Source organism: Rhinatrema bivittatum, chromosome 4 (genome assembly GCF_901001135.1).
Source record: "Rhinatrema bivittatum chromosome 4, aRhiBiv1.1, whole genome shotgun sequence".
In the NCBI taxonomy this organism is placed as follows: Eukaryota; Metazoa; Chordata; class Amphibia; order Gymnophiona; family Rhinatrematidae; genus Rhinatrema; species Rhinatrema bivittatum.
The window spans coordinates 232,353,706-232,370,506 of record NC_042618.1 but is presented as its reverse complement, the minus strand read 5'-3'; the positions used below and the strand labels follow the sequence as shown (position 1 = coordinate 232,370,506).

At 45.5% G+C, this 16,801-nt stretch overlaps 1 protein-coding gene across 4 annotated transcripts in view; it reads right to left on the bottom strand.

The window, feature by feature from the left end:
- The window catches only part of CACNA2D4 (calcium voltage-gated channel auxiliary subunit alpha2delta 4), a 558,520-nt gene extending 551,805 nt beyond the window's left edge, over nucleotides 1–6,715 (bottom strand). For all 4 annotated transcript variants that reach the window (XM_029599894.1, XM_029599895.1, XM_029599896.1 and 1 more), the window contains exon 1: nucleotides 6,048–6,715. In XM_029599894.1, coding sequence (XP_029455754.1) covers nucleotides 6,048–6,265 — 218 coding nt within the window. In that variant the 5' untranslated portion in view covers nucleotides 6,266–6,715. The remainder of the gene's footprint in view (nucleotides 1–6,047) is intronic.
- Nucleotides 6,716–16,801: the final 10,086 nt, after the last annotated feature.

Genomic DNA, 16,801 nt, shown 5'->3' with positions numbered 1-16,801 from the left:
ACCAATTTCTTCCTAATCGCCCACACAGGGAACCACCAAGACCTGGCCCCCAGTACTACAGCACGCTCTTGGAGGATGGATGGTCGGATACAGGTGCCATCTGAAGTCGGGACTGGCAGAGTTTCCTCCCTGGTGTCAAGGGAATGAATGTGGACAGACTGGGATGGTTTGGGGGTGACAAGTGGATGTGGCTGCTACTGCTGCAACTGAAGGAGTTATGGGAGATGTGGAGCAGAGGACAAGGGAGAGATAGAGGAGAAAGCAACAAAAGAAGAGAATAAGGCAACAAAGGAGACAGACACCAAACATACACGAGCAAAAATAAAGCAGCATGTATTAGTTATGCTACTTTATTAAAACATACAGACCAAGTGGGTATTTCTTTACCAGATTTCTGATTCTGCAATGCTGGGAATGGCTCTCAGAATATATAATTGTTGTACTCCTAATTTTGTTGTTTCAACTCTTATCGCCTTGAGGTGTTTTACACTCAAACAAATTATCTTCTTCTTGTTGCGATGAACAGGCTTGGCTATACTTGTGCAGTTGGTGGGGAATACCCTGGCAATATTCTGTTTTATGACTGTTTATATCGTGGCGCCAAGCTTAAAGACGCTGAGCTTGGCGCTACGATATACTCTAAGCAGAAATCGATCGGTACCTGAAAAAAATTATTATGGGAACAAAAAGACAAAGCTGAAAATCGTGTTGGGCTTGATAAGATCATGATCTAAAAAAAAAAAAAAAAAAAAAATATGGGGGGGGGGGGGGGGGGGGGGGGAAGTAGTTTAATTTTTTCACATTATGGTGTGAAATTTATTTTAAAAAATAAGGACCGGTGATTACATGAGACCCCTGTTAGTCTGATGATGGAACATGGTTCATGTTCTAAAAGAAAAAAAAAAAGGGACGGTATGATGGTCCCAAATATATAAATCAATAATATTGGCAATACGTATTGAACTATATTAAGATTCTCTCATCTTGCTATCTGTGTGTGAAAACACATATATTGGCAGAACCAAAAGTAAAAACGAGTAGGATTGCAGAGCATAAGCACTGTATTACTGCAAAAAAGGCTTCAGGCTCCCCTAGTGGCTCACTGTGACAAAGCAGCGCATTTGTTTCACGATCTGTGATGGAGCTCTTAAACAGATTATTCCTTCTCCATGGGGAAGTGATCACGAACACAGACCTGACCACAGAGAACAGCATGGGATTTTTAGTTTGAACACTGTAGCACCGAGTGGTCTTAACCTAGAAATTGACTGGTATTCTTTAATTATTTTTTTTTTGCAATTTGGCTTTTATTTTAGATATTGGGATAATCGTAATAAAGATCTCCTTGAAGCAGGTTGCACATCGAAACAGCCCTGAAGGCATTGAACTTTACAGCAACAGGAGATATGTATTTGCGTTTTATCTGCAAACTAAAGAATTCTTAAAAAAAAAAACAAAAAAAAAACCCCCTGAAATTGAACTATGATTACCAGTATTTATAAGGCTATGAAAGTGGTTTGAGTCTAGCAGCCTGTTTTTTTGTTAGTGGAGATAATGCAGCATGTTTATAAAATTTGATTTACCTACTGAATAACCTGAGGATTTATATTTTGGTAAAAAATCAAAACTACGAATCCATGCAGATAATGAGGCAAAAGCCAGGTCAGAGTTAGCCTGTTTGGTTGATCTAGGGTGAGAGAGCAACCCCAGTCCTGCCACTGTTGCATCTCAACACACATCATCGCTGTCGCACAAGAACAAAACGCTGGCACAGATACTCAACATTTCATCGATATGCCAGATCCTCCTGCTCATCAATTCAGGTCCTCTGCACCCAGCACCTTTAACTGCCACCGAACCTCAACACAACCTTCCACTACCACCACTCCATCTGTCACTTGCAGCCCTAAAATGCTGCTCCAGGTCCTGCATGCAGACATCCCATTTCTGATGGTGCAGGTTTCCACATTCCCAGCTGCCACTCCAGCCTGGCACAAACAAAACATTATCCCCCCTCCCCATCCCTGCTCCCTCTTCTCCACAATTCCTAACTGCTGCTGATCTATTTCCTCCAAACCTCCCATCACTGCCACTCCAGCTCCTTCACCCACATACACCCCACCACTGACACTCATCTCTTCAGTCCCCCCTTCATCCCACCCCACTGCTCCAGCTCATTCCCTTCTACATACCAGTGCCCGCTGGCACTTCCAAACCTCAAACCCCTTATCCCTGACACTCCAGTTCTTACACAATCCCACCACTGCTTCTCCAGTTGCTCCAACCTGGCCCCGCTGTTCCAGCTCCTACACACTGCCTCCACTCAAGGTCCTTCCCCATACCCCTCCACCCACCCCCATAACCATCACTATATCTCATCCTCCTTTTGCACCAGACTTTACCTTTAATATTCCTTAGATAGAAATTCATGACTCATTTCGGAAGAGCACTTTTACTGTTTGTTTAATAGTGGAACTTTTATTGCTGTACTCCTAGGATAGAGTCTAGCTGCTTCTGCTACGCTGGGCACAGAATAACTTTGGCCATCAGGAAAATGTAGGTTTATCTACCATGGACCCAGGAGTTTAATTTCCAGCTTCATCTCTTGAGGCAGGTTCTTAGAGCTGAACAGTTTGCTGATGCTGTGCATCCTGACTTTGGCACACTGTTTAGCTATAGATGTTCACTCCAAAGAGCTTGTGCTTTCATTTTACTTGCCCTGCCTTGCCAAAATGGCATTGCACGTGAGATAGGATGCACAGCACCAAATTTGTGAGCACATTCTCGCCTTCAAGGCCACTTTGGCAAGACATGGAAGTAAAAATCAAAGAATAAACTCTCTGGGGAAGACACCTGCAGTTAAACGTACAAAGTATAAGCTGTCTGGGCAGGCACCAACAGCTGAGCCGTAAGCACTTTGGTATTATGCACACACTGATCAGCTTTCAGGAAAAGCAAGAAAACCTGTTACTGGTGCCTACCTCAGAGAGCTTACATGGCAAATTTAGCTCCTGAGGTGGAGTAAATTCATATTTCTAGAGGCCATCATCTGTTTTTGGGCCCACTGTAATACTCCACGTCAGACCCAGGAAGGATTTAAATTTGATTAACCCATTTATTCAGGTACTGAAGGTATTTCCCTGTCCCCAGGAGGCTCACACTCTAATGGGCCGATACAGCACTGTTAACCGTCATTGGACGCGCGTTTTCCCTTACCCCTTATTCAGTAAGGGGCGGAAAACGTGCGTCCAACCCGCCGAACCTAATAGCGCCCTCAACATGCAAATGCATGTTGAGGGCGCTATTAGGTATTCCCGCGCGATTCAGTAAGTAAAATGTGCAGCCAAGCCGCACATTTTACTTTTAGAAATTAGCCCCTACCCAAAAGGTAGGGGCTAATTTCTTCAGGCACCGGGAAAGTGCACAGAAAAGCAGTAAAAACTGCTTTTCTGTGCACCCTCCGACTTAATATCATGGCGATATTAAGTCTGAGGTCCCGAAGGGAAAAAATTGAAGTTGGGTCGAAAACCGGACGCTCAATTTTGCCGGCGTCCGGTTTCCGAGCCCGTAGCTATCAGTGGGCAAAATTGAGCGTCTGCTGTCAAACCCGCTGACAGCCGCCGCTCCTGTCAAAAAGGAGGCACTAGGGACGCGCTAGAGTCCCTAGCGCCTCCTTTTGCCGGTTTCTCCCGCCGGACCTAATTTAAATACTGCATCGCGCGCACAGGCGAGTGGCCTGTGCGTTCGCCCGCTCTCCTGCGGACTTTACTGAAATCGGCCTGTAAGTTTGTAGCTGAGGCAATGGAGGGCGTAGTGTCTTGCCCAAGGCTGCAGCTTGCTGTTGTAACCATTTAGCTACTCCTTCACATTGCATTTCCAGCATTAGATCTCTGGGGCAGGCACCTACAAGCTCTCGAGTGCCCACCTACACCTGAATGGTACTCTAAAGACAGGATACACAGCAGCAAAACGCATGTTATTCAGTTGAAGGTGCCTTCCCCAGAGAAGTTGTGTTTAGCTGTAGGTGCCCTTCCCAGAGAGCGTACACCACAAATGCAACTCCTTCCTTCATCGGAGGTAGAGTAAACTCACACTTTTTGGTGGCCAATGTTATTCTATTGCTGTGCCCAGCACGGTAGAAACTTATATTATGATATGCTCGGTTTTTTATTGTAAATCACATTGGTTTGCTTATGGCGGAAATGCGATAACACTAAATTAACATGAGCACAGCAGATTGTGGCCATGGCCACCAGAACCGCGAGTTAACTTTGATTCCACCTCACACCTAGGAGTTAAATTTCCAGTGTTGTCCCCAGCCATACACTCACACCCCATCCCCTCCCTAAAACAGCCTACCTACAAGCACTAACCTCTGGCACTGTGGTACAATGGCCTTGTATACAAGAATGCATCCCAACTTGGGCACATTCTTGCATGCAAGGCTTTCAGGGCAACGAATGTCAAGTGAAATAAAAGGGCAAGCTCTCTGGAGCAATGAACTACAGCCATATAGTTTGCACTTTTGTGTGCCATAGGATATACTGCACCAAAAGTATGTACTGTTTGCCCGTAGTTGACTGTTCTAAAAGCTGACCCTTTATTTCACTTAGCATGCCTTGCCAGATCGGCATCAGGCATCCCAACTTAGGCACAATCTCACATGGAAGGCCATTTTAGTCACACTCCTAACGTCAAAACATTTACCTCCCTATTTCTGGTTTAAGTACTCTTCGGCATTAGTGTGCATTTTCACATTAATTCACATCTTTTAGAGTGGTTTGGTTTTTTTTTTTTTCATTTAGCTTACTTTTTTTTTTTTATTCCTGTTCAATTTGCATCCCATGGTACTGCTGGTTTCTACCACACATTAACCAAAATTTGCATTAAAATTTAACTCCTGTTTTAGCACAGGTTTTATTACATGATCTTCTTGGGAAGGGGAGGGTTTTTTGGTTTGTTTTTTTTTAAATGTCTGGTTTAAAAAAAACCAAACAAACAAAAAGCAGTTTAGGCAATCTTGAGAATTTTCCATTTAGAAATTAATTAGTAATACTAGTGGAAGGCTCATCAAAAATGACAGGCAAAAAACAGTCATCCACACGTGCAGACTCAGTCCCCTACCTCCGGGAATCCACCATATCTCCACCATGGCTTGAATGTGCCCACTCTTATTACCGCAAACAGACTGCATGATTCACAAATGCAGTTTTTGCATGTTCACAATGGCAGTTAATGCGTAGAGGACAAAACTAGTTTTAATTAACTGGATTTTGTTTAATTCAGATCCACATGGAACAATTTGGATGAGACACACACACAGAGATCCTAACCAAATTAAATCATTCAGGCTCCCAAAAATGCAGTACAGATATACTTTTTCAAGTATGGCACAAAGAGTGACCAACACACAAACCTAGCAGTATCTAACAATTGGATAGCATTCGGGGAGGACAATGGGAACCCAGTCACACTGCTGCCATGCACAACACATGCAAGGCCATTAACTCACACTGTCTGTGCCCAAATACACATCCCTACAATGCAAAACCATGAAAATCCATGGCCTAAAATCATCCCATCATAAGAGTACTGAAGCAGCAGGTCTTATCCATATCTGAGCATTTGCCAAGGATTTTTTTTTAAACGGTATCGTAAGGGATGGGATAAAAAAATACTCTTCAGTAATGAAAAAGTTCCACACGAAGCACAGTAGTTCAAATAACAAATAGAATTGAAACTCACTGAAGGTTAAAAACAAACAAACAAACAAACAAAAAACCACGTCTCCCCTTGCTGTTAACCCCACATAAAATAATTAATGACGACTCTGCCCTTGCTGATATTTTGCAGGCATTTGATGAAAGATATATAATTAACAACATAGATAAAACGGGAAAACTAATTGTAACAGACCATCAAAACAAGCTGGAAAACATTTTTTTGAGAAGTGAGCCTTCTTTCTGAGAGAGCTAAAGGTGGCATCAAAAAACAAACAAAAAAAAGAGAATGACCGTCATGGTAAAAGGTGGGGGGAGAAAGCTTACGTTTCCACTGGGATTTTCCTGTGTGACTCCACCGCGGGCAGGAGACAGCTGGGGAAGATCATCCACAGCACGGCCCACGGCTTCGCAGCTCGCCACGCACGGCGCTCCGAGGACCCCATCCCTCCTCGATCCAGGACGTGCCGAGAAACGAGACGCCCAACTTGCGTGCCCGAGCTTCTTCTGCACTTTTGAGAAAGTCCCAAGCAAGTCACCGCCATGAGCGCCTCCCGGCCAGCGCGCGTCCCCGGCGCCGGCTCAGCGCTGCGGTGCAGGAGGCGTCTCGCTCGCCGTCGCCTTCTCCGGACACCTTGCACCGGTTTAAAATCCAGAGCCACCCCCCTCCCCTTCCCCCGCCGGGAAACTCACATGACACAGTTATAAGCAAGTCCGACACAGAGTGTTAAGACCCCCTTTAAAACACCACACAAACGTACAACTTTTGCAAACAGAGGATGATCATCCAGGAAGCATCAGAGATCAAACCCCCAAACTTTCCTTAAGGGGAGGGGGGGGGGGATTCACGTGGGCTTTGCGCCGTCTGCCGAGAGGGAAGTCAGAAGCCGTGGGTTTCTCTTGCAGGGAGCCGACAGACTCTCATCTCCCAGGGAGCAGAGCCACATTGCCCGCAGCGGGAGTAGGGGTATGGATGGAGATAGGATAAGCTCACGCAGGATTAGTCTGATTTCTGGAGACAGCGCCCCCCACCCCCTCCACTCCGCTCGTCTCCCCCCTGTCCAATCAGAGGACGGATTCTGCCCAGCGAGCCGGTTTAAAGGGACAGTTTGAAAGCTGCGGGAGAAAGCCTCCGGCTCAAACTGGCCCCTAATCCTAGGGCAGGAGTCGAGCTGAAGCGGGGGCGGGGGGATTTAGAGAGGGAGAGACACACACACACACTTTAAATCGGATCGTTTTCTGCATCCTGTTTCTGTAATACTGTTATAGTGATTTACGGAAATTGCTTTGCTTGCATGTTTTTTTATGTAATTCGAAACATTCACAAATTCATTACTCCAGTAGATTTAAAAAAAGGGAGCAAAAGCAAAAATTGCAAGACCAGAACATTTAGATAACATAGAAACAGAGAAACATAGAAATGACGGCAGAAGAAGACCAAACGGCCCACCCAGTCTGCCCAGCAAGCTACACACTTTATCCTTTTTTTTTTCCTTCCCTTTTCTCACTCACACCTGTTACTCTTGGCTTCCAGCACCCTCCAGCCCTATTTCCCCTCCCCCCCCCCCAATGAAGAGAGCATCGCCGGATCTGCATCCAAGTGAACATCCAGCTCAATTAGGGGTAGCAACTTCCTACAAGCAGGCCACACTCCTGCCCCTGTCCACCCAGACTATACGATCCAGACCCCGTTGGTTGCCGTCCACACCCAGATCCTCCCTTCCACACTCCCCCTGCCGCTGAAGCAGAGAGCCATGCCTTGAAAGAGAAGTATCAGACTCTCTCCCTTGCCGAAGCAGAGAGCTACACTGGACATGCATTGAAAGTAAAGTATCGGCCCAGCTGCACCTCGCCTCCCTGTGATTACAAATTTATTTTTTTTTAATTTTTCTTCCACATTACCTCTTGCCATTGAAGCCCAGAGCAATGATGGAGTCTCATCAACCCCGTGCATGTACACTGAACAAGGGCACTATCTCCAGGTAGCAGCCCCATTTCCGCGAGAGCCACATTAACTATCAACAAATATTGAACAAGCCTAATAATTGGCAATACCTATAGCCTATGACTTCACCGTTAATTTTACATACTCTTACCCACCCCTGTTTTTTTGGGGGGTTTTTTGGAGATGGCAGCCCTCCATCCTTCCGCTCCGTGAAGGTGGAACACCAACCACTGGCATCCCGCTCCGTGAATGCCTCTGTGGCTACTGCCGCTCCGTGCAGTGTTTTGCTGCCTCCTCTTCATTCACGTCCTCTAGACTTGATGGATCCACAGTGTTTATCCCACGCCCCTTTGAAGTCCTTCACAGTTTTGGACTTCACCACTTCCTCCGGAAGGGCATTCCAGGCATCCACCACTCTCTCCGTGAAGAAATACTTCCTGACATTGGTTCTTAGTCTTCCTCCCTGGAGCCTCAGCTCATGACCTCTGGATTTTGCTGATATTTTTCTGACGGAAAAGGTTTGTCGTTGTCTTTGGATCGTTAAAGTTTTTCAAGTATCTGAAAGTCTGAATCATATCACCCCTGCTCCTCCTTTCCTCCAGGGTGTACATATTTAGATTCTTCAATCTCTCCTCATATGACATCTGATGAAGACACTCCACCTTTCTGTTCGCCCTTCTCTGTACCGCTTCAATCTTGTCTCTGTCTCTTTGTAGATACGGTCTCCAGAACTGAACACAGTACTCCAGGTGAGGCCTCACCAAGGACCTGTACAAGGGGATAATCACTTCCCTTTTCTTACTCGATATTCCTCTCTCTATGCAGCCCAGCATTCTTCTGGCTTTTGCCTTGTCGCATTGTTTCGCCAACTTCATATCATTAGACACTATAACCCAAGGTCTCTCTCCTGCTCCGTGCACAAAAAGCAAAAGGCGTAAATCATGAACAAATATTTCTATCCACTTTTTCTTCTGATATTTCATATCTCCCCTGAGGCTGGTGCTGCCCATGCTAGGATGCCAAGCAGAAAGTGATGGATAAATTACCGCCTGCTATAGTCCGCTGAGCCTTCTCGTCCCTGTTAAAACGCGCTGACATCCAGCAATATTGCAGATTCGGATTCAGGCTGCACATAAAAGTCGCATGATGCCAGGTTGGAGACTGAGCCAGGTCATTCAGCACTGAAGCATTTACGACCCTCTTCCTCATGCCATATATAATATCTCATATCACTTTATTTGTGGGCTTGTAATACAAAGAATTTATTTAAGCGGCGGTTAAATAAACTTTCCCTATGCATTATAAAAGTTGGAACTTTACTACTACGACGGAATTGCAATGAAGTTTCTTAAAGTCCCAGCTCTGGCCAACCACCCCCGGGTTACTGAGTTCACTTCTTTCACTACAATGAATGCCATGGCAAAGGTACGCCAAGAGCTGACTTTTCAACCAAAGAGCCGGGCATTTATATGGCATCTTCGGAATAATGTGGGCAGTCAGGACCATCTCTTCCTTCCGCCCTTGCCCTTCACAAATTAGCCACACAATAAATACAGCACAACCAAATTGGAATCAATAAGGCCGCAGCTTTATTTTTACATACCAGCAGTGCCCGAGCCAAACTGTATCACATCCCCCCCCCATTAGGAACTCCATAAAGACCATCCGCCTCCCAGCAAGATGATCGCCACTAGGTCACCAGCCTAGCGATTCCAGCAATGGTCAACACACACAACTCCAGCCGCCGCCAGCAAGGGGGCTGAAACCCTCGACCCCCGCCACCATCAGCAAGGAGTCATGCAGGGACAACTAAACCCAGCTGTGCCCTTTTGTGACTTTCACTTGGCACCTGCCAAGCCGTACCATCAACCAGCATACGGCTGCCCCCCCCCCCCAAGTAGGCTCGGGTGACCCGCCACAGGCGCAGGTTGGGAACCAACCCTGCGACCCCCCAAAGATGCGGCCCCGGATTCAAATTACAACACCTCCTCCAAGGCCTCCTGAAATGTATTCAGAAATTAATCCATACCTATAAAGGACAAATGTACTCCATCCTGTCTGAAATACCCCAGTTCCATCTCCCACGACCGTGTGTGTCTGATGTGGAAGCCCCTGTTGGATTCGTGGACCCTTGAGCCGGCAGGGACAGATGAAGACTCACCGTGGGAAGGCCCACAGTGGATGTTGAAGCCGGGAGGCGGCACTGAACACGAGACCGGAGGGATCTTCACCACTGGAAGCCCGAGGTCCCCCCAGGAGGAGCCCGTGAGGACCCGAGCCGCTTGGACTTACATGCGGTCTCCTGTGGGCCGGTGACAGAAGAAAAGTTTCAGAGGATCCAGAAGAGTAGAACTGAAGCCAGGAGGCCAACTGGAACTTCACCACTGGAAGCCCGCGGTCCCCCAGAGAGGAGCTCGAGAGAATCCAAACCGCTTGGACTTAGGAGAGGCCTCCTGGAAGAAAGCCGGAGTCAGAAGCCAGTAGTCGGAAGCTGGAGTTGGAAGCCAGTAGTCAAAAGCCAGTAGTCGGAAGCCAGTAGTCAGAAGCCAGTAGTCAGAAGCCGGGGTTGGAAGCCAGAAGATGAAACAGCAACTAGTAGCTCTCACCAGAGAGTGAACCTTGTTGCAAGGCAACGTCTAGGCCAAGCTGCAGGGTTTAAATACCCCTGCAGTTTCTGACATCATCTGAGGGCTCTCCTCCTCCTTCCCGCGCTGGCCCCATTAAACCTCGAGCCCCCGCACGTGCCTAGGGGGTGGGGCCAAGCACGTCGGATCGGCAGCGTCTCCCTCGCGGAGGGAGAGCCGCAGCAGAGGCCAGGATCAGGCCTAGATGAGCGGGGAGGCACTTCAGCGGCCCAGGCCAGCCCGAGGTGAGTGGAGGTACCGGGGCACGGCCCGGGACCATAACAGTACCCCCTCTCCTATGCCCCCTTCCCGGGGGCCTGGGCTTTGCAGGATGATCCAAATGGAACTGGTGGAGAAGACCCTTGTCCAAGATGTTAGAGGATGGTTCCCACGTATTCTCCTCAGGGCTGTAACCCTCCCAGAAAAGGAGATACTCCCATCCTCGATGGTAGAACCGTACATCCAAAACCTCTTTCTCTTGGTAGACAGTGTCCTCCTGGGCCTCAGGAGCGGCAGGTTCAGGAATCTTGTTATGGAAGATGGACAAAACCAACGGCTTGAGCAATGAAACGTGAAAAACGTTATGAACCCTGAGCGTAGAGGGAAAGCGGAGTCAGTAGGAGACAGCACCCACTCGTTCTGTGACTGGAAACGGGCCAATGTAGTTCGGAGCCAGGCGCATAGAAGGAACCTGCAGGTGAAGGTATTTAGTACATAACCATACCTTGTCCCCGGGAAGGAACTTTGGCGATGGACGTTGCAGACGGTCCGCATACCTCTTTGCCGTGGCTGCCGTGCATTGAAGTTTCTCCTGGGTAGAGCCCCAGAGGCTGTGTAGCTGTGAGTTGCACGGCTGGTGACGGAACAGCCAATGGCAAAGGCAAGGGAGGTCGGAGACGTCACCCATAGACTACCTGGAAAGGAGGCCTACTGGTGGCCGAATGCCTATGGTGGCTGTAGGAGAATTCTGCCCACGGGAGTAAGGCCACCCAATCATCTTGTAGGTCTCCAATGAAAGCTCGGAGGAAGGCTTTCAAGGTCCGGTTTGTGAGCTCCACTTGCCATTGCCTTGGGGATGAAAGGCGGTCATGAAGTCTAACTGGACCCCAAACATTTTGCAGAGTGTTCTCCAATATTTCGCCATGAACTGTGAGCCCTGGTCGGAGGCAATATGGAGAGGAAGTCCGGGTAGGCAAGAGATGTGCTGAGCAAAAAGGCTAGTGAGCTCAGGAGCCGTTGGTAACTTAGTAAGAGGGACGAAGTGGGCCATCTTCGAAAACCTGTCGATCATGACCCATATTACTATTTTCCCTTCTGAAGCTGGCAAGTCCACGATGAAATCGGTGGACAAATGAGCCCAAGGCTCGGTGGGAATAGGTAACGTTTGAAGGAGCCCCCACGGGCGACCAGTCGGTGTCTTTTGTCGCGCGCAGGTCGGGCAGGGGCTGACAGAGACGAACATCTCTCCTTACCTGAGGCCACCAGTAATATTCAGTCAGCAGATCCAAAGTCCTAACGACCCCCGAATGCCCTGCGGTCAAAGAGTCATGAGCCCAAGACAACATCTTCTTGCACAGGTGAGATGGAAGGGCAGGGAGAGTTGAGCAGGGGAGAGAGGTGGCACAGGGAAGAGGATGCAGGGGTGGAGGTGTCGGAAATGTTGGAGAGGGATATGAGCATGTGAAGGGTCAACTGAATAGTTGGGAGACGTAAGGGGTAATGGGGGCATAGAGGGGAGTGACTGGGTACAAGAGCCATAATATGTCAGTTTTGAGATTATGCATTTCTTCTATCTTTGAACTTTGCTTAATGTTTCTAGCTCTCCAGTTTTGCACTGCAAGAGGAAGGTCTTAGTTTTTCATTCCAGGTTTTCTTTCTGCATTTGTAATTTGTAGTATTTTATTCTATATTAGGTGAAGGTAGGTCTGTCTGTATGCTGTATGTGACTGAGATGAGGTACTTTACTGGTAAGTAGGGATTTGTATCAGAGTTATTTGTTGCATTTTCTCAATATGATATTGCACTAGTGGTGAACTGCTGCCTTTTCATGGGTAGGACTATTGCTCTTTCATTTCTTGGAGTTAGTGCTGCTTCAGTATGGCATGTTTGATAGACATGTACAGAGTGGGGTTTGTTTGTATTATTTTACAATGCTCCTGGTAGTAGAGGGAGTTTGTGATGCTGTTATTGAGATGACACCAGAATCAGAATATCTTTTTTGTATGGTGAGTTGTACAGGGGCATATCTTAGTTTTGGTCTGCACTCGTTAGGAAGTGGGCAATTCCTGTGGATGCAGAGTATATGTTTATGTGTAGTCCCATGATGGTCATGTGTTCAGTGTGTCACACATGTGATTGTCATCTCCCAGGTGTGTCCTGATACAAAAAAGGTTGAGAACCACTGCTCTAGAGGGAAGAAGGGAAAGGGGAGGTATGATACAAACATCTAGGAAGCAGGTACTAAAAAGTAAACTATTATTTTTCCATAGAAAGAAAATGTGTAAGAACATAAGAAATTGCCATGCTGGGTCAGACCAAGGGTCCATCAAGCCCAGCATCCTGTTTCCAACAGAGGCCAAACCAGGCCACAAGAACCTGGCAATTACCCAAATGCTAAGAATATCTCGTGCTACTGATGCAATTAATAGCAGTGGCTATTCCCTAAGTAAACTTGATTAATAGCCGTTAATGGACTTCTCCTCCATCTTCAACACTAACAGTATACAAATATGCCTTATATACTGCCCTCCCAGTTTACTAGAGCTAAATATGTCACCACTAATCGAGTTTCTGACAACACATCTAAACACCTCTAAACCTACCATAGTGTTAGGTGACTTTAATCTACACATGGACATCCAACCTCTTTCTAACACATGCCAGACACTAATGGATATCCCAATGTACTGGTACACCTGGTACTTATTTCAAATATTTAGGAAAGGTTATTATCCCACGATAGTTTTGTAGGACCACTACTCATAGGGTCAAGGTATTTTTACCAGACTCTTTCAATGGTTTCTGGTCCAATTTACTTTATATATTTTTTCAAACAAGTTTTTTTTAACTTTTTTTAACTTTTTATGATTTTCTATCACACTGATAAACTCTCCACCCCATCACATATAAAAGTCCATGAAATGTCACTTTTCTCAATCCTGATGAATATTTTTTTGCAAAAGTACTTATCTGCATAGCCCAACACGATCGCGTTTCGGACCCCCACTCTTGAGGTCCTGCTTCAGGGGACAAAACATTTCATGTTATTCCGTGACAAACAGATCCAGTATAGTGACATCAATAACTCCATCCATTCATTTTTCTAAACGCGATCCCGACTTGGAATTGCTTCTCTTTGAAACATGGCTACCCCCGGATGGCTTTTAAACTATGAAAAACGGAAGTCCCTCCCCTTATTCGTCTTCTGAGAATTTACCCAAAGTCGCCAACCAGGTCGGAAAGGTTCGTAGACTATCCATGCCTCAGTTCTCCATCACGTCGCCTCTTCACGCAACCGGAACCAGATTCATAGATTTCCTTTGCCTAAGTTCTCCATCACGTCATTCCTTCATATGCCCGAAAGGGGATGTCCTTAACCTTAGTTCTCCATCACGTCGTCTCTTCACGACACCGGAACCAAAGATCATCAATTAGCCCCAAAGCGAAACAACCTCCCGCCTGTAAACAGAGTCTTTTAACAAGTTGAATCATCTCACAAATTTCCTCTATTTTGTCACATTCCATCACAAATCAAAAAATGATATCAGCCATCTCACACCAATATAGGCCGAATTTACCCCAGTCTCCAGACAGATCCCAGTGGCATCGTCGATTGTTCCATTGCTTATTATACGTCTCATCCTACTCACAGCATAAACGCCCATTCTTCAGTTTTATTGCCTCTGAAGCCCCAATCGTTTGTCACGCTTCAATATGGTCAAATTTTTGGGGGCAGCAGGGTACACAGTAGATTCCCTATACAGGTCGGCTATCGGGAACCATACAAAAAAGGTCTTCAAATTAGAGAATACCAATTGATTTTCTCGTTCAAGCCGCCTGGATCCACTGATTTCAAGGTATAAATCCAATGATGTTCACGTTTATTGAGACGATATTGAATGTCTCCCCCCCTATAACTTGGACGTATTTTTTCTATGATCAACCAACGAAGGTCAGTGAACTCATGCTTATATAATACACAGTGCTGTACAATAGGGGCCGCCATTTTTAATGTTTTCAAGCAACTTCTGTGCTCAATGAGTCTAGTACGAATTTTCCTTTTGGTTCTCCCCACATAAACCAACCCACATGGACACTGGATCACGTAAATGACGCCCTCTGACTCACAGGATGTCAACGATCTAAGTTGTACTGTTACATTCAAATGTGGTGCCTGCCACTGTGCGCCAGTCCAAGAAAGGGAACACATCTCACAATGGCCACACGGACGATGGCCCCCATGTTCCAAACCTTCTGTCCTTGAATTCAAGGTCGAATGTACAACCATGTCCCGTAAATTTTGTCCCCTAAAAAAAGCAAATCTTGGACCTCCCTGAAATGTTTCATGTAGGGCTAACACCTGCCAATGTGTACGAATGATATGTATTAATGAATGGACTAGAGCAGAATATCGCAGAGTATTTTTTATCACTGATCTCGGATAACCCCTTTGAAGAAATCTTTCAAACAACACCAACGCTTGAATCCGAAATTCTGTATCTGTAGAACAAATCCGACGTAATCGAAGAAATTGAGAGATGGGTAATCCATCTTTTAATCTAATTGGATGTACACTAGAATATCGCAAATAATTATTGCGATCTGTAGTTTTTCGATATAGAGTAGTACTGATCATGTTCCCTTCACGCCTAATCCATATGTCCAAAAAGGCAATAGCTGTCTGTTCATATTGAGCTGTGAATTGCAAATGTGGATCAAGTGCATTAAACCAACGCAAAAAAGTTTGTAACTCTTCAAGAGACGCCAACCAAATAAAAAAGATGTCATCAATATAACGTTTATATAGCAACATTTTTGTAAACCACTGAGAAGGATATAAATATTGATCTTCAAATTGTGTGACATATAAGTTGGCAATATCGGGTGCGACTGTCGCACCCATCGCTACTCCCTGAGTCTGTAGAAAAAATTTACCATCAAACTGAAAATTTTTTTTGAATAGTACCAACTTCAAACACTCAGACAAAAAATGACGATGGAACTCTGTGTGGACGTGGACGACGATGAAAAAACTGTTCCATCAAAATATACGCTTCTTGTTGTGGAATATTCGTGTATAATGACGAAATATCCAAGGTGACCAACCAACATTCGTCTGGAAGTGCTGGAACCTCCTGTAATAATCGCAACATATGTGAAGTATCTGAACGAGCTTCCTTCACAAAAGGCTTTAAAAAGAAATCTAGATAAGTTGATAAGATACTTCACATATGTTGCGATTATTACAGGAGGTTCCAGCACTTCCAGACGAATGTTGGTTGGTCACCTTGGATATTTCGTCATTATACACGAATATTCCACAACAAGAAGCGTATATTTTGATGGAACAGTTTTTTCATCATCGTCCATGTCCACACAGAGTTCCATCGTCATTTTTGTCTGAGTGTTTGAAGTTGGTACTATTCAAAATTTTTTTCAGTTTGATGGTAAATTTTTTCTACAGACTCAGGGACTAGCGATGGGTGCGACAGTCGCACCCGATATTGCCAACTTATATGTCACACAATTTGAAGATCAATATTTATATCCTTCTCAGTGGTTTACAAAAATGTTGCTATATAAACGTTATATTGATGACATCTTTTTTATTTGGTTGGCGTCTCTTGAAGAGTTACAAACTTTTTTGCGTTGGTTTAATGCACTTGATCCACATTTGCAATTCACAGCTCAATATGAACAGACAGCTATTGCCTTTTTGGACATATGGATTAGGCATGAAGGGAACATGATCAGTACTACTCTATATCGAAAAACTACAGATCGCAATAATTATTTGCGATATTCTAGTGTACATCCAATTAGATTAAAAGATGGATTACCCATCTCTCAATTTCTTCGATTATGTCGGATTTGTTCTACAGATACAGAATTTCGGATTCAAGCGTTGGTGTTGTTTGAAAGATTTCTTCAAAGGGGTTATCCGAGATCAGTGATAAAAAATACTCTGCGATATTCTGCTCTAGTCCATTCATTAATACATATCATTTGTACACATTGGCAGGTGTTAGCCCTACATGAAACATTTCAGGGAGGTCCAAGATTTGCTTTTTTTAGGGGACAAAATTTACAGGACATGGTTGTACATTCGACCTTGAATTCAAGGACAGAAGGTTTGGATCATGGGGGCCATCGTCCGTGTGGCCATTGTGAGATGTGTTCCCTTTCTTGGACTGGCGCACAGTGGCAGGCACCACATTTGAATGTAACAGTACAACTTAGATCGTTGACATCCTGTGAGTCAGAGGGCGTCATTTACGTGATCCAGTGTCCAT